Below are 22,412 nucleotides of genomic sequence, written 5' to 3'. Positions count from 1 at the left end.
CGAGGAGGGGGCCCTCCTCTCCCTGACTCAGGACAGTGAGCCCCCCACATCTGGACGGGCTGCCCCAACCCCCGGCTCGGAGACAGGCTGTGCTTCGGAAGACAAGACCAAGAGATGGTCTCGGGCCACAGCAGCGTGGTGGATGGCTGCGGCCACGGGTTCTCAGAGAGAAGAGGCGGCCGATCACAGCACCGGGTGTCGACTGCAGCTATGCATGAGTGAGCACCGCCTTGGGTGGTGTGCTGGCCCTCTCTGTACCCTTCCGGATTCCCGTGGCCGGTGCCGGGGTGCAGGGGGTGCAGTGGGCGCAGCCTGCCACGGGGGGACACACCTGCTCCTAACCCTGTCGCGTGTGCAGCGCAGCAGTGAGCGGGCTCTGAGCGTAGGCACAGTGGCAAAGAACAGTGGAACAGCCGCTGGTCAATTCCATTTGGTGGCAGCGCCATAGCAGCAAAGAACATTCCCCAACAGCTCCGTGTGCAGCCAGCTTTTGGAAAGGAGAGGTTTGAAAATCAATCAACAGATTCCTTTTTCTTTCTTAGATGCAAGGGTCTGAGATTTTGGGGACCTGCTCTACCCCCCCAAACAACAACACAAACACAAAGCACGAAGCACGTAGAAGTATGGCAGTCGTGTGAAAGCAGGAGTGACACGATGCCCCCTTTTCCAAGGGGAAAATGTGACCCCCAAGACCCATCTGTCACCGTCCAAAACCATCATCCTATAAAGCCATCGACTGCTCCCCGGAGCGTGGGGCCACACGATGGCAGACCCGTCCCCAACGGGGTCAGCCGTGAACGGAGACGCTGACGCGGTCACACAGACTCCCACCAGGCGCCTGGCCCTGCCGCGTGCCACCTGCTGCGAGACAGCCTCCCGGACTCACCCCCAGACCCCGCCTCCCCCCCCCACCCCCCAGGTTCTAGAAAATTGTCCTCTTTATCTTGTTAGAGAATCTGAGATCATAAAAGACTAAAAGATGTCTGGAAATAGGCTGTATAGAAAAATTAACTCTCAGCTTAAAATAACATTCAGAAAGGCACTTCATCCTGGAGGAAGGAGATTCTGGTCAGCTGCTCCGAGCTGGGGTAGGAGGAGGCAGGTTGTCTGCGGGGAAGGGAAGACAGTTGAAAGGAAGTCTGAGAGATATCAAGCTTTTTTTTTTTTTTCTTTCCTCCTTTTTTTCCCTTTTTGGTATGTTTTAAGAAAAGCAAATCCAGTAAAATGCAGGATGTCCCTTTATGAAATCTGTTAAAAGAGTTCGTTTTTTTAAAATAGTTGTTTCTGTTTTTTAAAAAATAAAACAGGTAGGTATGGCCACATTCACCCCGCGGCCCGGAGCACGGCGTGTCCTCACTTTGGCTCCCGGGGAGCGGCGGCCGGGCGGGTCCCCAGGGCTGGGGTCCGTGTGCGCAGGGGCGGCGGCCGGCGGCTGGGGCTACCTCGTGCAGAGCCTGTGCAGCATGCTGTACACGTCGTCCTCCCGGCTCAGGCCCTCGAAGAACGGGATGAGGTCCAGCAGCTCCGTGTCCGTCATGTCATCGAACCAGGACTGCACAGGCACCTGGAAGACAGGGCGCGGGGGGCAGCGGGCCTGCGCGAGGGCTGGCGGCTCCCAGCCCGACTGGGTGCCCGTTTTCTTACGAACAGAACATTCTCTCCGGTAAGGAGGCCAGGCGTCTAGCCATCACCACCACCACCATCGTTTTGTTTGTCCCCCCCCCCGCCCCAACCGAGACCCACCCAGAGCAGCCTGGTCGGGGCAGTGGCTCAGGAAGGCGGGTGCCGGGGACCCAGCTTGCACGCCTTTGCCTGTTTCGTTTTCCTGCCGCAGAAAGGGTGGCCGGAGCGCAGGACGTGTGAGAACTGGCCTTGCTACTTGCTACTCTTTCCGGCAAGCCAACTCCTTGTACCTCGGAGCTGAGTGTGGGTAACATCGGTGCCTCGATCACACAGAGAATGATTTCCAGTAGTTTCAAAAGGTAGTGTTGTCTGCACATTTTTCCCCCAAACCCTAACGGTATCCAATTGTCTTACTCTTAGCAATGACATTAGTACTGCTCTTCTGAAATTATTCGGGATATACTAGAAAGTAAGTAAAATATTAATGATGTGGGTATCTTTAGAAATCAAGAGTTTTAGCCTAAGAGGAGACACATACAAACACCAAAAAAGGAAAGGAAGGAAAAACACTGGGAAAAACCCAGGTGAATTTATGATTTAGTTTGCACTTCAAAAATATGTATATTTTAGCTCTGTCCAGTAGAAAGGACTAGAAGCAAAGAACATTCCAGTAACAATGAGAACCGCCTCCCCCCGCCCCCTGCCCCCCGCCCCCATTGTGGTCTCCAAATACCCTCTCCACTGACAGGAACCAGGCTCCAGAGAAAAATGGCTGATTTTAGGGCTGAAGCAAGAAATGGATAAGATGAGTCCGGAACATTCTGTTGTACCAGAAAGCAGGAAGCTATCGAAGACTATTGCTACTTGAAGGGGTGTCTGCCAGCCAAAGCGGAATACTTAAGCATACAACAGCATGATAAATGGGTTAAACTGTAACAATAAAACATCCACGAGTTCATGATGGTACCACCACCAACCAAATATCCTTGGCTACTTTTGGAAGTTGCCAGAGCTCCAACTCATTATTCTGAAATTGGGGACTTGAAGACAAAGAACCAAGATTTTAGCCTGCCTTCCCTATTCAAACATTCAAACTGAACTTTAGGGTATTGAAGCCATCAATAAGGGCAAGTGTAATTAAAAAAAAAAATTAGAATCCCAGCCAACAAAAGCAGAAAGAATGGTAAAGTGTAGAAATCACCATTTTGCAATTCCTGATGAAGCAGTGGGTGTAGGCCATGATCAAAGGCTGCTTATATTTTTAGGACAAAAGGTTGGGGGGCAATTTTAAAATGGACGAATCCGGCGAACACCACTGAATCCAGAGATCAATTTAAAATCTTTAAAAGTGGGACAACCTGAGATCCTATGTCTCCTGAGGTGATACCCCAAAGGCACACAATACCGCCTATGACATATTCGTGGGGGGAAACGGAAAACTGAACCTGAGTTTCATTAAGAAGTAGTGATCTAACTTTGTGTTCAAGAAAATACACTGCCCGGCTGGCGTGGCTCAGTGGTTGAGCGCTGACCTATGAACTAAGCGGCCACGGTTTGATTCCTGGTCAGCGTACATGCCTGGGTTGCTTGCGGCTCGATCCCCAGTGTGGGGTGTGCAGGAGGCAGCCGATCAATGATCCTCTCTCATTATTGATGTTTCTATCTCTCTCTCCCTCTCCCTTCCTCTCTGAAATCATTAAAAATATATTAAGAAAGAAAAGATACTGGCTGCGAAAACATATCAACCACCACCATGAGGCTGCAATCAGGCAAACCCAGAATGTAGGAAATTTCTACGAGACAAGTAGCCAGAATTCCCTCAACAAACAAAAGGCATGAAGACATTGAAGGGGGAGGGGAAGACGTGTTGTTAAGGTTATGCAAGAATTAACCTTTTGCACTCGGATGTTGAGATTAAAATTACTCTTTGAATGTATCAACAATTTGAAATATAAAAAAATCCAAATAAATAAGTTTGTTTGAAAAGAAACTCCAGTTTTTTATTCTACTGCCGCGCTTTGTAAAATCTGGGGTATTTAAAAAAATTAAATCCCGAGTAGAATAAAGGAATTGAGAAAAAAGCAAGCGAGTGCAAAGGGTTAAGAGACCTACTGAGCAAATGTCTTGTTTGGATTCTGATTCAAACCAAACCTAAGAAAGCATTTCGAGGTAACTGGGAGTCCATGGATGCGGTCTGGACGTGAGGCGGGAGAAACTGTTCGTTGTGTCAGACGTGATCACTGAATGGTGATTACATTAAAAAGCCATCCTTCTCTGTTAGAGGCCCAAAATGAATTATGTTGAATATGACTGACTCATTACCATGAGCATGTTTAAATATAATGAGTTTTGAAGGTTGATTAAAAGGATGATTACACCCTAAGTGAATCTGGTCTGAACTCATTTTTACATGATAAGCGGAGCAGCCAAGTTCTGTTGGGTCTGAGAGGCCCGGCTGACCTCTCTTCTGTGGACACGCAGGGCCTGGGAGGTGTCTTGTTCTGAGAGTCGTGCTGCACCCAGGGAGTCCACAGGGGAGCTGCCACGCTCCAGGGAGTTTTCTGTAGGACATGCTCCCATTGTACACGTTTCACACATCACGGCGAGGCAGTAAAGCCTGGCAGCTTTATTATGACCTTATTAACGCTTTGCACTCGGTTTTTTCTCGATTCCTTTATTCTAATGCTAACCATGTCGAGTCACACTCGACATCCGAGTGCAAAAGGTTAAGGCGTTTTATTCATTCCCGTTTAAGAGCTGCTTCTGCTGAAGATGTCACCCGGGCCTTCTGAGCCTACAGGGGCCCTAGGTCCTAGGCAGCAGCCAGCCCCAGGAGGTTCGTGACAGACAGAGCCCTGCTCAGGAACTGTCCCAAAGATGCTAAGAAGCAGGCTCACCGAGCACTGACCCACGGCCAGCACCGCGGTAAGCGCTTTGCATGTATTGCCACAATGAATCCTCCAGTAATCCTCTGAGATCCGCATTCCTGTCATCCCCATGGAGGTTAAATCACCGGGCCAATGTCAGGCAGTGGCTAAGTGGCAGAGTTGGGATTTCACCACGGAAAAGGCCAAGAGACCTTGCATAGGTGGCTGAACGGTACAGCCGTGCCAGTTGTGGTTAAGCATCGACCTCTGAACCAGGAGGTCACGGTTCGATTCCGGTCAGGGCACATGGCCAGGTTGTGGGCTCTATCAATAAAATACATAAAAAAGAAAAAAGAAAGACAGAGCTCAGATGGAGCCCTGCGCGCTTCCTCCCAGAGGTACTTACTGCGTTCTCAGGGTGGAAGATGTACGAGGCTGGAGAATTGTCCACGATGATCACTTTGCTCAGCTCCCGTCCCAGGCGACTCAGGTCTTTCACGTAGTTCCCTCGATGGAAAACGCAGGATTCTCTGAAGAGCCGGGCCCGGAACACACCCCAGCGGTCCAGCAGGTCAGCCACGGGGTCTGCGTACTGGAAGGCAGGTGTGGCAATGAAGGCTGGCGCCCGAGAGCCCAGAAACCCTGCCCTACCGCGGCGAGATGCAGCCTGCTTTTCTCAAGAGGGATTCACGCCAGCGGAAGTTTCAGGATCCTGGTTATTTCCTCTGTGTGTGTAAGACACCCTGGGTTCTTCCCCTTCTCTCACTCCCCTTATCCAGTCTGTCCGGAGTTCTTGTCCATCTCCCTGGCGCTCTACTACGGGGTCACGGCCCTCGCCCAGTCCTCTAGCCTCTCCTGGGTGGCCTCCTCTTCCCCTGGGCCTCCCTTCCAGCCACTCACTTGCAATAAGGCCCGCACTCCTCACGGCCGGGCCCGTCAAGCCTGCAGCTGCATGACTTCTGCGACCTCTCCACCCCACCTCGCACCACTGAACACAGTGGGAACAATCTCTCCCCAGCTCTCTGCACGAGCCTCTCCCGCACCCTCGTTTCTCAGGCCGCGTCCCTCACCACCCGCTTAGGGTCCTCCTGCATCTTCCTTGTGGATGCGGCTCTAGTCCTCACGGGAGGATCACTTTATTTTCTCTTCAATGCCGTGTTTACCTTGCACCTTGCAGAGTGCCGACCCCATGGTTGGGGCTCGGTAAATACTAGTTTTAGCAGTGAACAACGAATGAGCTGACGTGTATGTATGTATGTACTAGTATATACACTGAGTGGCCAGATTATTATGATCTCTGGACGCATAATAATCTGGCCACTCAGTGTATATCCTATATAATAAAAGGCTAATATGCAAATTGTCCCCTCAACCAGGAGTTCGACCAGCAGGCAGGCCGGCCAACCACCCATGTCCCCTCCCCATGCACGAATTCACGCACCGGGCCTCTAATATATATATACTGAGTGGCCAGATTATTATGCGTTCAGAGATCATAATAATCTGGCCACTCAGTGTATATATTTATTTATTTTTGAGCTGACTTTTAATGAAGCCACACCGCCCCCTAGAGGTGCTGTGGGCAATTGGCCTGCCCAGCCCCTGACTGTCTCAGGATGGGGCCCAGACACCCACTTCCATTCACCGGGAGTTGATGGGAGGGAGTCTGAGCCCCGCCTACGGCTGGGGATCACCCTGCCTGGCCCTCTCTCACGGCCTGGGCAGTTTTCCCCAACAGGCTGAAATGGATCAAGACATAAAGGGGTCGTCCCTGAGGGAAAATCTTCGTAAATGGAGATATCTAAAAGGCTGGGCCAGACGGAGTGGCTGGAGCTGGAGGCAAGAGTGGCAGTTCCCACCCCAATGTGAGGCCAGGCCTCGGCACCAGACACCAGTGCGGGCACAGCCAGGTGTCACCAGGGGCCCAGCGACGGCCCCGGAGGCAGAAAGTAAAGCAGCTCCGATGCCATGGCCAGCTTCTCTCTTCCAGGGACCTCATGAGGGAGGCCAAGTCCAGGAGCAGCTGCACCTCCTGCTGACACGGGGGCGAGCGCTCAGGGCACTGCAGCTTTCTGCTGGGAGGCAGCCACGTGCCACGTGGGTGGGTCCTAGGGAGCTCACTCCACGTGGGAAAGATGATGACCGTCCTCACAATCACTGTCACTGGTCATGGCATGCATCTTTCAAGGGCGTGTCCAGGCCCAGGGCCTCAGGCTTTGGAGATGGGCTTGGGGAAGGTAAGCTTTCGGAGGCCTGGGATGGCACCTCTAGCTCTCTGCTGTTGCCCAGGGACTACTATAGTGCTGGGCACACAGTAGGTACTACGTAAATACTTGTTGGGAGACTGAGCGAGTGGAGGGGGACTGAGAGAGCGGAGGAAACGAAGATGAGGATGCAGACGCTGAAGGGCTCTGCCAGGCAGCTCAGGGTTCCTGTTGGCCCCCGGGCGGTGGGCCAGGAGGGTCACTGCACCAATGGTGCTGGCTGGGAGCTGAGTCCAGAGCCAAGCACTGGGGAGTGCCCACCTGTCAGCACAGCTTGGGCATCAGGGAGGAAAGAGGCTGGAAGGCCGAGCCAGGCTGGAGTAGCAGCGGGAGAAGGTGGAGAGACAGATGGAGGGACAGGTGGGAGCCGTCCAGGAAGAGACGGAATAAGGATGTGGAAGTGGGTGCTGGGGACAATGCCAAGGAGGAGCACTTTCAATTTTGCCCAAGAAAAAGCATCCTCAGCCTACCATCACCGGTGCAATCTTCCTGTTCATTGTTTCTTTGGTTATCACTTGGGGCCCCTCCGCACCCAGGGCCCTGGCAGGAGAGCCTGTACTACAGTCAGACTCGGTATCATTCACCGGAAAGCGTGCACGCTGGGAAGATTACGTCTTCCCGAGGCCATGTTCTCGGTTTAGCGCACAACAGTAAGGCCCAGATTTTGGATTCTGGTTCTGCCGGCTCATGCTTTAAGGACTGGCAATGAGACTGCAAGAATGGTGTGCAGGTGAGGTTCTCTCTCACCTTGGCCATGACAGAGAGATGGCCCAAGCCAGGATCGCCCAGGCAGGCAAAGCAGCCCATCTGGGCACCTGGAGTCAGAGACCCCCGCCTGCAGAGAAGGGAACCATCCGGGTGCAGGACCTGAGGAGGCAGCTGCATGTGTCCTCAGAGCAGGTCTGAGACAGGTGCGTGGCTAACTTGGGCTCCACAAAGCTCATCTTTGGGACCACTCGGGGTCTCTGAGGTGCCCATGGAGACACGGGTGGTGCCACTAAGAAATGGATGGTGTTGCCCAGCTGGTGTGGCTCAGTGGTTTAGCATCAACCTATGAACCAGGACGTCACAGTTTGATTCCCGGTCAGGGCACAGGCCCAGGTTGCAGGCTTGACCCCAGTAGGGGGCATGCAGGAGGCAGCTGATCCAGGATTCTCTCTCATCATTGATGTTTCTGTCTCTCTCCCTCTTTCCCTCCCTCTCTCTGAAATCAATAATATACACTGAGTGGCCAGATTATTATGATCTCTGGCATAATAATCTGGCCACTCAGTGTATATCTATATATATAAAAGGCTAATATGCAAAGTGTCCCCTCAGGAGTTCAACTGAAAGACCAGGAGTTCAATCGCTCGCTATGATGTGCGCTGACCACCAGGGGGCGGCGTGGAATGAAGGAAGGCCCTGGCCGGCAGCTGGCAAAGGGAGGCCCCGGTTGGCAGCCAGCCGCCAGGGGAGGGAGGCCCAGGCTGGCAGCCGGAAGGCCCTGATCAGCCCTGATAGCCAGCCAAGCCTAGGGACCCTACCTGTGCACAAATTTTGTGCACCGAGCCTCTAGTCCTACATAATAAAAGGCTAATATGCAAATTGTCCCTTCAATCAGGAGTTTGACCAGCAGGCAGGCCGACCAACCGCCCATGTCCCCTCTCCCTGGCCAGGCTGGCTGGACCCCACCCATGCATGAATTCATGCACCAGGCCTCTAGTGTGTGTGTGTGTGTGTGTGTGTGTGTGTGTGTGCGTGTGTGTGTGTGCACGTGTGTGTATATATCTATATTTATATCTATATCTACACATACACATACACTGAATGGCCAGATTATTATGCGTTCAGAGATCATAATAATCTGGCCACTCAGTGTACATACACATACATAATTTAAGAAAAAAATGGTGTTGGCCCCGTCAGAGTCAAGGTTTGAGAGATGGCCACACAAGGATCTTCTCTGAGGAGCGGGGGCCTGCCTGTCTGTCCCACAAGCACAGCGCCTCAGCGCACCTGCCGAAGGGTAGACTAAACCATCTCAGGTTCCCGTGAACCCGGTAATTCCCCTCGAACAGTGGGAGAGGGCAAAGAAAGCACTCTGTTTGCTCAGAGCCAACGTAGACGCTGGGTCAGAGATTCATACCCAGCTACAGGGTCAAAACACGTGGGCTACTTTATCGTCATGACAAATATGATAACAAACAACGACACGGGAGCACGTGCCACGGGACAGTGCCCAGCGGAGCACACGGACACAGCAGGTACCCGTGAGTACTTGCTGGATATGAATCAAGCCCTTCACGTGCCTTCCTTCGATCCACCCCACGAGGCAGACGAAATGATCCCCGATGAGCAGAAACGGAGGCGAGAAGCGAAGTAACTTGCCTGAGGTCACAGTCCTCATGAGCGCAGTCAGAACTCACTGGGCCCAGGCACGCGGGTCAGGGGCTGGCACCGACCTCTCCCCGAGACCCGTGCACCTCACCCGAGGGCACAGGGGCCTGAGCCCCTAGCATGTGGTTGCCAGCGAACAGGTGAGATGCAGACACCCTTCCTGGTTACGCGGGACACATTTGTGATCTCCTGTTCTGTGGACAACCAGCTGCAGGCGGCTGCGCGCAGCAACTTCATGGAGCGTTTGTTCTGAGTGCTCCCTGTCACCATGGTAACCCAGAAGCCTTTCAGCCTGGCACTGTGCACAGAGCCTGCATCCATCCCATCTGGGGTGGGAATGTGTCGCCATGGAAACAGCTTCCCCCACCTTTCCGAAGGGCGGTTTGACGGACAGGGGTAGGGGTGGAGGGGCTGGGGGCTCGGGGCGGGGGCGGGACGCACCTTGGCCAGGCTGGCAGTGAAGAGCACGCACTCGAAGAGCTGGCCCATCCTCTGGAGGAACTCGTCCACGTGCGGCCGCTTCAGCACGTACACCTGCAACGGCAGGAAGCCGCGAGCGGCGTTAGAGCAGGCGCTGGGCATGGCCCGGGTCCGAACGCCAGTGCAGGGAGGGCTCCTAAGGTGACCCGCCTCCTGCCCGCGGGGTCTGCGAGCCGCATGAAGACCCAGATCTTACTTCAGGCCAGACACACGCTCAGATTGGGCTCCGGGTCTGAGTCTGGCGCCAACGCGTCCCCCTGCCCCCTTCACCCCCTCCTCCCCCTCCCCCCGCAAGGGAGAAAGGAAGGCTGAGCAGGGACCCGAGGGCCTGGGATTTTCAGACCCAGGGAATGGAAGGGCCAGGCCCTGTTTGTGAGAAACAAGTCACTCATTTCACTGTGTTTCTGGGCACACGCTCTGGGGGAGGCTGCGTGTGGACCCAGCCGTGGTGAGGGGCATCGTCTGGAGGTCCAGGCCTGGCCCAGCAGGGCCTCCGGTGGGAACACTCCCTCGCTGGGAAGGCCCGCGGAGGAGGTGCCTTCCTTGTGGACACCACGAAGGCCCTGCGCGTGGGCTTGGAACAGAAATGAACGGTTCGGGGGATGCGAAGCAGCCGAATCCCAGGCCCCAGACACGGGCCTTCAGGAGGGGCCACCCAGCAGAGGGGGCAAAGCGTTTTCTAGAGGGGCGGGGCCCCGGGCTCCGGACCGGGGGCCTGAACAAATCTTGAGGAAACGGGGAGATGGTCGGGAAGGCAACGCTGGTGAGCAAAGATAGAGGAGGTAGGAGGAGGGAAGAACTAATTAAAACCTGAATACGTTCCATTCGAAATTAGCCACGTCCCTAAAATAAATCAGACTTGTTAAAATTCAATCCAGCTTGTGCTCACGGAGCCTCGGCGCTGTGCTCAGCCTGAAGCAGTTCCAAAGATGAGTAACACCCAGGCCTGGCCCTTTAAGAGCTCACAGACTAGAGCAGACACACACAAAAATACACCAAAATAAGCATGCACAGCCAGAGTTACAGCAGAGGCGTCAATTAAGGGCCATCAGTTGCCCTCTGAAGGGGAGGGAATCATAGAAGGTAATGTTTGGCCTGGACCTTGACGGATGAGTAGGAGTTCACCAGGCCAGCAAGGGAAAGCGAGCTTCCCGGCAGAGGGAACAGTAGTAAGCAGGAGACCTGGACCGGAAATACGTGGGGCGTCAGAGAATGGCCCGTGCCCTGCGTGACCAGCCCTCCAGCGACAACCATCGAAGACGGGAGATGGGGGCAAGGAGAAGTGGCCGAAGACGAAGTGTGAGAGACAGGTGGGAGCGAGTGTGCGGGGCCCTGAATTTCGGCAGATGGAGCAGGTTGGACATCCGACAAGAGGAGGGACAGAGGGGAGACAGGGGGCTCTGTACCACACAGGATTTACTTCTTAAAAAAAATGTATTTTTATTGCTTTCAGAGAGGAAGGAGAGGGAGGGAGATAGAAACATCCATGATGAGAGAGAATAATTGATCATCCGCCTCCTGCACGCCTCCTACTGGGGATCCAGCCCGCAACCCGGGAATATCCCCCGACTGGGGATCGAACCATGACCTCCTGGTTCATAGGTTGACGCTCTACCACTGAGCCACCCTGGCTGGGGCACACAGAAATTCTATAGAGCCAGGACTTGCTGGGAAACTCGTGGCCGACCGAAAGAGTCAAGTGATCATGGGTCTGTGGCCGAGGGTGCGGGGAGGCCGGGTGGGGCTGAGGGCGGGGCCAGTGGCTGCAGCAGCTCCAGGCGCTCTCTGCCCAGGAGCCTCTTGGTGCAGGGAATGGCGTGGCCCGGGGTCCTCAGTCTCCCCGGGAAGGCTGCTTGGAAAGCAAGCTTCGCTACCGGCAAAGGGCAGGAGGCTGCTCTGGGAACTCTGGTGTTGGTGCCTCCGGCAGAGAGGAGGGTCCGGGGCCCGGATGCCGGCGTCCAGGCCCGCGTCCCCGTGCAAGTAACCGAGAATAGGCCCATCGGGACCTGCACAGCCTATCCTGGATTACTTGAACGAGGCCACGGCCTCGCCAGGGCTTTGGTCCTCCTCCTGGCGCCTGTGGCTTCATTCCCTCAGGACAGAGAGTGTTTGAACCCCGCCCTGGTGCCCTGGGGGGGGGGGTGTCTCAGCACAGTCTGGAGGGAGGCTGGGGGAGCTGGGCTGGCTCCTTCTAGAAGGGTCTGGCCATAGCAGGTCAGGCCCCGAGGGTCACGCTCACAGTCACGAGGTATTAACTTCTCTCCTCATTCTTGCCGTGCCAGTGGGCAGCCTCGCCTTCGGCTCATTACTTTGTAACATGAGCCAAGGTAGCAAGTGCAGAAGCCTGAACTGCTTCTCAGATGCTGAGTTAATTCAGCGGATGCTTTGGCAAACGTTAAATGCCCAGGGGCCTGCCGGGCTGGCTCCCCTGACGGCTTTTAAGAGCATGAAGAGTGGAGATGCTAGGGACACAGCTGCCTTTTCCAGGGGCGGCTTCCTGGCAGGGCCTCCTGGCAGGCAGGAAAGGGAATGGGAGGGTGAGGGGAAGAGCCTCATTTTAATTCTTTATGTTGTATGCCCTTGAGGCAACACTTTCTCTGGCTGAGTCTCGGTTTCCCCATCTGGACATGAGGTGGCTGGATCAGCTGATTCCCAGGGCCTTGGTAGTTCCGACACCCTCCACTCAAGGACCAGAGGCTATGGGCATTGCTAAGGAGACACATCCTGCTATGGGTCAAGTAGAGAGAGAGAGAGAGAGAGAGAGAGAGAGAGAGAGAGAGAGAGAGAGAGAGAGAGAGAGAGAGAGAGAGATCTTGCTTCCTGGGATGTGAACTATCAGGCCAGAGACTCCCACTTTAAGACCGCGGGGTTGACAGGAAGACAGATGGTCAGATCACCCCTGTGGGAACCCCCACCAAGGCTCCGCAGCCTTCAAAGCTACTTTTCCTACAATGTTTCCAATATGTCCATCAATGAAGCTGTTCCCGGAGGAGCTTCATGCAGATAAGGAGGAACAATCAGGACAGAGATGTAAGCCAACTGACCAGGCTCTCTCTGCAACGCCGCCTGCTGATCCCAAACTCACACCCTTCGCCCTCTCTCTTTGGGGTGGGTTTTTGCTAAAGGTTCACTGGAGGACATGGTGCAGGGGCGACAAGATCAGGCTGGAGTGGCCGGCATGGGAAACGGACACCTTTTCCTGAGAATCCACCATAAGGGGCTGCTGTGTGGCCTTTTCCTGTCGCCTGCTAGGAGAGGAGCCGGAAGCAATTACACGGGGAAGTTAATTAGACCATCAAGCGAGACGAGTGGGGGGCAGAGAAACTTCTAAATGCCTGCATCCAATCAAGGAACGACTTGAACTTGCAGCCACATCTAATAGGTATAATTTCCCGTACACACTCAGGATACAACACATTTATGAGTGACAAGAAGAAGAGCAGGGTGCCATTGTATCTGCTTTACAAAGCTTGCTTCCTTCTGATTCGGTAATGGGATTATTACTGAAATGGGAAGTTCGAGAAAGTCCAGGAGAAATGTAATGACTAAACCATGCTCATCGAAACTCAGGTTTTAGCTTTGATTTCTTACCTGGTGTATCGTTCCATCGATTTCAACCGGAACAATGAAGTCAGCATTACTAATAGGCTAGAGAGAAAAGAAACCATCATTAATACGTCTCAAAGGGTGAAATAAAATGGAAAACTTTAGCGAGAAAAGCGCTTGCCTGGACCAATGTGTTTTACTATTGGGAAAAACCGTTCAGAGGATGTTGGAGCGTGCCTGGGTTCCTTAAAGCAAGCACAAGCAGGAAAGCGTATTATTATTATTTTTTTTTCCAGAAGATCGTTACATTTTCAGCATCTCGGTCCAACTTCTTCATCACCTGCCTTTGCCTCAACCACAAAGGGTGGGGCAGCCTGGCTAGGGAATGGGGCTCTGGTTTAAAGCCCGGATAAGAGGGAACCACCGTTGGCCACCAGGGCGAGGCGACGAGAGCCCCATGGTCCCAGAGGACAGGGCTACTTTGGGGGCAGTAATTAATACTGGGCCCACAAGTGCCAGCTGCCCAATGACGGGCAGGAGCCCATGGGCACAAAGCAGGGCCACGGACTTGTGGGGGGGAAGTTAGAGGCCACACAGTACGACCTTGGGCAGGCTCTCTCCGGACCCCAGTTCCTCCTCTCTTCCCTAGCTACTGTGACAAGTGTCCATGGCTCCATCCAGTCCTGAGCACCAGGGATGTCAGGCCACCCTCGCCTGCTCTGGTCTAAGTCACACTCACAAACTGTGGGATATTTCAGATAAGGCTGCCAATATTAATGCCATTTTACATTCAACTATGATTCTTTAGCAGCCACGCTGTTCCCAACGACGGACTCACAAAGAATTCTAAACATAAATCCACAAATCAGGTGGAAAACGACTCCCATGAACAGGCCCAGGAGAATCATCAGGGAGCAAACCCTTGGGACCAGCAGGAGAGTCAGGGAGGGAGGGAGAAGGGGCGGGGTGGCCCCTGGGCAGGGGTTTGGGTGCAGAATCTCTGGTCAGACTCTGACCTGGGGTCTGCCTTGAAGCCCCTCGCTGTACCCACTCTCCTTTGCTATGTAAACGGAAGAAACGGCGGAAAATACAACCATTACTAAGCACCCTGCAGAGCACCTGGGGCTTGAGATAACGGTTTATTCACTCCTATGGCTGGGAGGCCACGGACGAGTTCACCACTGAAATCATTTCGCTACTAAAATACGGAATCATGCCGGAAAGCAAAATGGGGCCGAGGAGAGAAACTCTCACAAGGCATGAGATGGTGAAATCATATTCCACAGAGTACACTGAGAGAAAAAGAACATCCCCCAGCTCAGAGAAGGCACCCGCCCTTGACCCCAGCACATGGTGGTGTGGAGGCGGCCACGGGTGCCAAGGCCGGGGTGCACAAGCTTATGTGTTGTACATGTTCAAGGAGAGAGGCTCACAGCTTTTCAATTCTCAGAGGGCTCTGAAATGCCCAGAACGTTAAAAACACACCACACAATAAAGACTATTCTGTTGCAAAGGTAGGCAGGCCAGGCAAGAAGAGATGAGAAGATGCTGTCCACCTTCAGTGGCCTATGAATGCCCTGTGAGCAGGCCCTGCGGACACCGAGGGCTGCGAGGCCCCTCCTGTGGAGCCAGGAGCCCTCAGCAACCTTGGGGCGGTCTGGCCCGCGTTGCCTACACTCCCAGAGATGCTTGGGCGGGGGGGGGGGGGGGGGGGGGGGCAGCTGTCTATGCTGTGAGGGCGACTGACCCCTCCCCTAAAGGGCTTCCCTGTCTCCAGAGGGACTTGGAAAAAGTTCTGAGCAACTTGCTCGTGGGGGAGGGGACGAAGGCTGCCAGTGCCTTTCAGGGCGGAGCTGGGCCACAGGCCACTGCAGCCCTCGGGTCAATCCTGGGAGGGCCCTCGAGGTTGTGGGTGGTACCACCTGCCCCACAGTGGCCACACGGCCATGGGTCAGTGCTAAAGGCCAGCGTGCCTCTCCTCTCCTCTCCCAAAGGACTCCAAGGTGAGCACCTGGCCTTGACCTGTCAAGGAAGGCCTCTGTTTAGTGAGAGCAGGCGAAGGAAAGAAATGTTGGCACGAAGGTCTGCAGGCAGGTTTGATGGCTCTTCCGCTTCCCACACACCATCAAGGAATGCCTGGTTCACGTGAGACACATGCCCCATCATGGATGGGGCCTCCATGTGAAGTAGGGGCGTCTGGGGATGCGCTACATAGAGGAACGTGGTCTAACTGGCCAGCGATGCCAGAAAGACCCCAAGGCAAACAGGACCAGGACCCTAAAAACCCCTTTTTCCCCCAGCACACCAATCTCCTGTTTCCAAACCTTTTCATCATTGGCCTCTTTGAAATAATGTATTCCTTTGAAAAAAAAAAAAAAAAGGAAAATGGTTAATTAGCTCAATAGTGTAATTACAGCTGCTCCCGCATGGAGGTCCTCTGGCAATTTGTAATTAAGTTTTGCTCTTACTCTGACGGGGACCTAGGGAGGGAGGGAGGTGATAAGATGTAGACTACCTGCCAGGCCGGTGTGGCTCAGTGGTTGAGCATCGGCCTTTGAACCAGGAGGTCACGGTTCAATTCATATGCCTGGATTGCAGGCTCGATCCCCAAGGTGGGGAGTGCAGGAGGCAGCCGATTAGTGATTCTCTCTCATTATTGATGTTTCTGTCTCTCTCTCCCTTCCTCTCTGAAATCAATAATATATATATATATATATATATATGTATATATATATATATATATATATATATAAATTATAGACTATCTGATGCTCACCTTGACATCACAGAAGCCTCGAGCCCTTCAGGGGAGAAGTCATGCAGGTAGATACTCATTTAGTTGTGAAGCTTCTCAAACCCCTAGCAACCTCTTGTTATGAAAATGGCCAAGATACTGGTAAAGGGCGGAATCTGCTCAGATGCCGTCACTCTGGAAGTCATTTCAGTGTTGGACATCTTTCAAACACGGGTCTGGGAAAACTTCCAGGAGAGCAGGCTGCTCGGACCGTGCCCGCCCCGCCCCTCCCGGTAACACATATGGCCCTCTGGTTACCCTGACAAATGCACAGCAGTGTCCGGGGCCTCGGTGCACCGCCTGCCTTGTGCCTCCTGAGAAGCACTTCTGAGGGTTAAAGCGCTGCCAAGTCCAAGCTCAGACAGAGGAATGGGTCTCAGGGATCCTGGCAGTCCAGCATCGCCCCCCCGACCAAACCAACGACGTTAATATTCAACTCCCCGAGTTACTGTTCACCTGAGTTAATAAGCAACTGTTCTTGGGGTTTCTTCATGAACATGACGTCACACACTAACCACCATACGTGTGGTCTTTACGTTGACTCACCTTGAACGAGCTGTGCACCAACGTTTCATCTAAATCAATGACCACACATTTCTTCCCATAGTCAAGCACCGTCACCTCGGGGAGGAGGTATTTAGCTGGTGGCTAAAGAAAAAAAAATTATTATTACCCTGATATAAAAGACACACCCATCCTCTTATTACCGTATTGTACTATGTTAATGAGGTTAAAAAGGAAACCAAACATTTATTTATTTTAAATTCTTTATTGTTTAAAGTATTATACCAGTCTCCTATTTTCCCCATTGACCTCTCCCCGGCTGCCCCCAGCCCCCAGCACATGCCCTCACCACCCCCCTACTGTCTGTGTCCATTGGTTATGCTCTTACGCATGCATACAGGTCCTTTGGTTGATCTCTTACCCCCTCACCCCCTGCCTTCCCTCATAGGTTGGACAGTCTGTTCGATGCTTCTATGTCTCTGGTTCTGTTTTTGTTCATCAGTCTATGATGTTCATTATATTCCACAAATGAGTGAGATCATGTGGAATTTATCTTTCTCTGACTAGCTTATTTCGCTCAGCATAATGCTCTCCAGTCCCATCCATGTTGTTGCAAATGGTAAGAATTCCTTCTTTTTTAACCGCAGAATAGTATTCCATTGTGTAGATGTACCACAGTTGTTGTTTTTCCCCCCACATGTTAATTTTCTGAAACCAAGCATTTACCATATTTTCTGGCGTATAAGACAACTGGGCATATAAGACTTTCCTGGGTTAAAAAGTCGTCTTATACGCTGGAAAATACCGTAGTCCAATATATCTAATCCCATCAATATAGTCCAATATACCGTATTTTCCGGTGTATAAAACGACTTTTTAACCCAAGAAAATCTTATACACCCAGTCGTCTTACACACCGGAAAGTACGGTAGATGCCTGGTCTAGTGCATCATGGAATTTTGTAGTTTGCAACTGAAATTTTACCAAATTCTGTGCCATTGTCTGAATGGCCATTATGAGGGCTGAGACTTGGGAACCAGATAAACCTGGGTTTGACTATCAGCTCTGTCTCTTTCCGGGCTGTAAGCTGGGATAATAATACCTATCATGAAAGGCTGTGGTTATCTGCTATAATTTCGGTAAATGCCGGCATTCTGCCTGGCACATATATAATGGTTATTGTTATTGTTAAAATGGACTACACAGAAATGAATGTTAAATTACAACAGCGACTCTATGCAGGCTCATTTCCCTGGAATCACATTTTGCCTGAGATTCACCAAGGTACATAAGTATATTTCAGAGCTATAGTGGAACCACAGTATCTTTTATTTATTTTTTAGTGATGGAAATGTTCATAAACTTGAAGGGAAACTATAGACCCACCAGCAAAATGCAACCCAAAGTACCCTCCAGTCATAGGAAACAGGAATAAAACGGGTCCAGATTCAGCGTCCTGCCCAGTGCCTGCCCCGCTGCTGTGTAACAGTGAGTGAATGTGGCATTTTTACCTCTCTGCTTTAACCCACATGCTGCGTGTCGGCCAGAAAATCTATTTATCTGTCTCTGTAGTAGCTGACTCTAACCTTGTGATAAAAAGGTCATAAAGAATTAATGAAATGTTAGGTATCTTCAGACAACCTCATTCTGGATTCAGAGTATTTCTTTCTTTGGGCCTTGCTTCCTTTTCAGAAAAGATCTGAAGTATTTTAGTTTACTCTGTGGCATAGCCAGTATCCAACGTTAACAAGCTAATTCTCTGAGCTGGAAGAAGGTCAAGCTCTGTGTAATGTTTAACGCTCAACAAAACACAGGAAAGCATCTGTCCCTAGCCACTGAAGAATGAACGATTTAGTTTATCAAAGAAAACAAGAGAAAAGTGAAATCAAGATGAATCCCCTTTTAAATGGCTTTTTTGTTGTTGTTTGTTTTTGGTCTAAACTGAACCTTAGTCAAGGACCTGGAGTTAATTTTGGACTTTAGCCGGTTCCGTAGGGAAGGTAGCAGAGGTGGTCATCCGGTGAGTCGGCAAGTGGAATGATCATTCTGGCAGGAAGGTACTGGGCGGGGCTGACCAGGACGAGCTGTGTGTGGGGACACGGGCATTTCTCATTCTAGAGGGGCTCTCTCTAGTAAGTGTGGGTGCTTCACTCTTCCCAACCTCATCCAGAAAACGCCTTTATGGCCTCCTTATGCACCAAGCACTACCAGGATTCCTAACCCGGCAGCACTGGGAACAGGTGTGCCCAGACATGGGCCATGGGGCTCAGGGTGCCAGGAAGGACTGTGTCATTATAAACCAGCAAGCAGGCAGGTTATTAGTGAAATTAACATACACTTGCAAGAAGTTTTCTATTGAAAAGTGCTTTAAAAAGGCAGGGTATGACAAACTCTATAAGTGAACATTAAGGGTTTGGGTTATTTCCGTTGTTTGGGCAATAACAGAAAACATGCTTGTGACTAGAATAGAATTTGTTTTAACTTCTTATTATGCAACGATGTAAAGAATATAGGCATGGCCCAGCTGGTGTGACTCAAGAGGTCACGGGTTTGATTCCGGGTCAGGGTACATGCCCGGGTTGTGGGTTCGATCCCCAGCAGGGGGCATGCAGGAGGCACCCAATTGATGATGTTTCTCTCATTGATGTTCCTATCTCTCTATCCTTCTCCCTTCCTCTCTCTCTAAAAATCAATAAACACATAATAAAAAAAAAAAATATAGACATGAAAATACAACTATTCTCTTTTCCGTGCTCTTTCTGCCCCCCAATCCCTTCCCCCAGGTGTCTCCCTTTTTAGTTTGGTGTCGACCTGTCCAGTGCTTTCTCTATGCATTTAAGCACCAAGACAGCAGTTTAACTTTATGTAACTGATAGCCAGCCCGGGAAGTAAGAATCTAGACATTCTATCCCTGGCATCTCTGAAAACTCCCAAGATCGGCCAAAAGGGGCTCAGTTATTTTCCAAACCCAAGACTAAAAATTACTTTCGTAGCGTATTTAACCCACACCTGGCCAACGCTCTCTGAGTTAACAGTAAGTGAGATGCCTCCCATCACTGCTCTGAGGGAAAAGGGCGGGAGGGTGTTAAGCCAGCTATGGACTTAGCGTCTGTGCTGCAGAGAACAAGGCCTGGCGGGGGGCAACAGGCTGGAAGGACCCCATGAATCCTTAGCCCGTTTCCTAAGTGCACACAGCTCCTCGGGGCGCTGCGCTTTGGATGCACGCAAACCCTGGGTCAGAATTCTTGCGGACCACTGTGTCCTTGGAGCATGCAAGGACACTACATACAGGCCATAGTGCTTTGTTGCTTCAATTGATCTGTCCAGGTGATGCTTGAATCACTAACTAAAAAAAATGTCCTGAAGCAAATTTTCTCTCAGGCCAACATAAAGCTGAACAAGAGAAACGCCAGTTCTATCAAGAGGAGTACTGCCAGGGGATGAAGGGGGTGAGGATGGCTGGTGGTGGGGGGACAGAAAGCACGTGGTAGTATGGGGGGGAGGAGGAGGAGGAGGAGGAGGAGGGACCGTGACTTGTCATCCACGGTTTGGGAATTCTCTTCCTGGGAGTCGATCTGAGATTTCCTGTCCTTGGTGAACTTGCAGCCACGAATAGTTAATTCTATAGTTGCTTTCTTTCTTCTTTTTTTTTAAAAAATATGTTCTTATTAATTTCAGAGAGAGGAAGGGAGAGGGAGACAGGGATGGGAACATCAACGATGAGAGAGAATCATGGATCGGCTGCCTCCTGCACGCCCCCTACTGGAGATCGAGCCTGCAACTGGGGCATGTGCCCTGACTGGGAATCGAACTGTGATCTCCCTGGTTCATAGGTTAACGCTTAACCACTGAGCCACACCAGCTGGGCAGTATTTTTTTTTTTAAACCTTGAGCTTGCATTTATTGCTTCGTGAAACATCAGAACGCCAAACCTGTGAGTAGACACAGAAAATCCTGAGAATGAGAAAAGAGGGGTGAGGTGAGAAGCTGAGACGGGGGACCCCTGCTGGAGCTACTCGGGGGTATCTTTCATGTTCAGGGCCTGGAAAAAGCTTTCAGGAGGCTGTGGGACCTGCTTGGTGGGCTCAGTCCAAGCCTGGATTTCTGGGCCTGTGGCGCAGCACCCCAAGCTCTCGGGGCTCCCAGGACTGACCAGGTCCCCCTGTGTTTCAGAAGAGCTACTCTGTGTAGGTGGCCTGCGGCCTCGACAGGTGGGTGCAGGTTTTGCAGGGGAGCCTAAGGCCCGAATCCCCGGGCTGAGCTGGCCTTCAGAAGGACGTGGCTCAGTGCTGCATGTAAAGCAGGCAGCGGAGAGACCACACGTGCCCCTCAGTAGAACTGCTTTTCTGGAGGTTCTCGCTCAAGGAGCAGGTTACTCGCGTGAGGCTTCCGTTTTCTGCACGACAGCTCACAGGTTCCTACGGCCGGCCCCGGTGTCGCGGAGGTAAGAGGCAGCCAGCAGGTTACAGACCCCGCACTGGGCTATGTTACACAAGGAATCCTTTCCCTCCAGGCCAGTGGTTCTCAACCTTCCTAATGCCGCGACCCTTTAGTACAGTTCCTCATGTTGTGGTGACCCCAACCATAAAATGAATTTCGTAGCTACTTCATCACTATAATTTTGCTACTGTTATGAATCGTAATGTAAATATCTGTGTTTTCCAATGGTGCAGGGTTTCAAACTTTTTAAACAGGGGGCCAGTTCACTGTCCCTCTGACCGTTGGAGGGCCGGACTATAGTTTAAAAAAGAAACTATGAACAAATTCCTATGCACTCGGCACATATCTTATTTTGAAGTAAAAAAACAAAACGGCAAAAGCACCCGCATGTGGCCCGCGGGCCGTAGTTTGAGGACGCCTGGTCTTAGGTGACCCTGCTAGCGGGTCTCAACCTGTGGGTTGAGAACCGCTGCTGTAGAGCCTAAAACCATCAGAAAACACAGATATTTACATTACGATTCATTAACAGTAGCAAAATTACAGTGATGAAGTAGCAACGAAATTTCATTTTATGGCTGGGGGGTCACCACGACATGAGGAATTGTATTAAAGGGTCGCGGCATTGGGAAGGTTGAGAACCACTGCTATCTTATTCTAGGATTCTAGAATGAGTCTAGGTTTGGGGGGAGAGGGCCATCTTTCTCAGTAGTTTTTACCCTGACAAGTGCTTGATTCAGCACCTAACTGTACAGACGACAGTGAAGGAGCTTCGAGGAGAAGGAGCGCTAGTGGAGTGTCAGAGGGAGGGGGAGAGGGGCCCCCGGGCACCTGTGTAACGTAGGCACCGGTGCGGGAAGAATGCAGTACCGGACGCTACTTGGTATGAAGGCTATGAATCTCACTGGGGGTTGAAAATATGTGAAAAAAATCCACGGAAAGATAGAGGAGCCGATCTGAATCCTACTCAACGTTGGAGAAGAAGTCGTGCTGCCTGACCAAACGTTTTGATCAGTTTCCCCAACAAAGCCCAACCCCCAGGTATGCTGGCCAAGTCTGAATCACTCCACACACCCTTGCAACTTGTTCATACGTGGAGAGTTCAAGTTCTGAGGAAAAGGAAATTATCAGACACTGTTTGGGCCATTTGTAAGTGGCATGCGTCACCAAATGCAGAGTCAGCCTGTGCTGCTGAAATCCATTCCTTTCAAATGCAGGACTGCTATGCCTCTTGGACGGTCCCAGAAAATAAATTTAAAAAAATTCAAGGAAAAATAGAGAACCAATTTGAATCAGATAATTTGGAGAATAGAATTTTTTGGATTAAAATATCCATTTGTGGCCCAGCTGGTTGTGGTTGAGTGTGGACCCATGAACCAGGAGGTCACAGTTCGATTCCTGGTAAGGGCACATGCCTGGGTTGCGGCCTCGATCCCCAGTGGGGGCCGTGCAGGAGGCAGCCAATAGATGTTTCTCTCTCATCAATGTTTCTATCTCTCTCTCCCTCTCCCGTTCTCT

The 22,412-nt window shown here is 51.7% G+C and overlaps 1 protein-coding gene and 1 non-coding gene across 4 annotated transcripts in view; both read right to left on the bottom strand.

The window, feature by feature from the left end:
- Nucleotides 1–982: 982 nt before the first annotated feature.
- The window catches only part of CTDSPL (CTD small phosphatase like), a 104,772-nt gene continuing 83,342 nt past the window's right edge, over nt 983–22,412 (bottom strand). For 2 of the 3 annotated variants that reach the window (XM_054729813.1, XM_054729812.1), the window contains 6 exons: nt 16,500–16,601; nt 13,205–13,261; nt 9,575–9,667; nt 4,897–5,082; nt 1,443–1,564; nt 983–1,107 (listed from right to left, as the gene is read on the bottom strand). In XM_054729813.1, coding sequence (XP_054585788.1) covers nt 1,032–1,107; nt 1,443–1,564; nt 4,897–5,082; nt 9,575–9,667; nt 13,205–13,261; nt 16,500–16,601 — 636 coding nt within the window. In that variant the 3' untranslated portion in view covers nt 983–1,031. Of the gene's footprint in view, nt 1,565–4,896; nt 5,083–9,574; nt 9,668–13,204; nt 13,262–16,499; nt 16,602–22,412 lie in introns of all 3 variants that reach the window. The other variant, XM_008154948.3, reaches the window with a different exon arrangement.
- MIR26A (microRNA mir-26a) lies at nt 11,577–11,657 on the bottom strand. The gene has a single exon (NR_129010.2). It is a non-coding gene; the product is annotated as a microRNA mir-26a (primary transcript).

This window comes from Eptesicus fuscus, chromosome 18, assembly GCF_027574615.1.
Source record: "Eptesicus fuscus isolate TK198812 chromosome 18, DD_ASM_mEF_20220401, whole genome shotgun sequence".
In the NCBI taxonomy this organism is placed as follows: domain Eukaryota; kingdom Metazoa; phylum Chordata; class Mammalia; order Chiroptera; family Vespertilionidae; genus Eptesicus; species Eptesicus fuscus.
The sequence above is the reverse complement of the archived record's forward strand: the minus strand, read 5'-3'. Positions and strand labels throughout refer to the sequence as shown.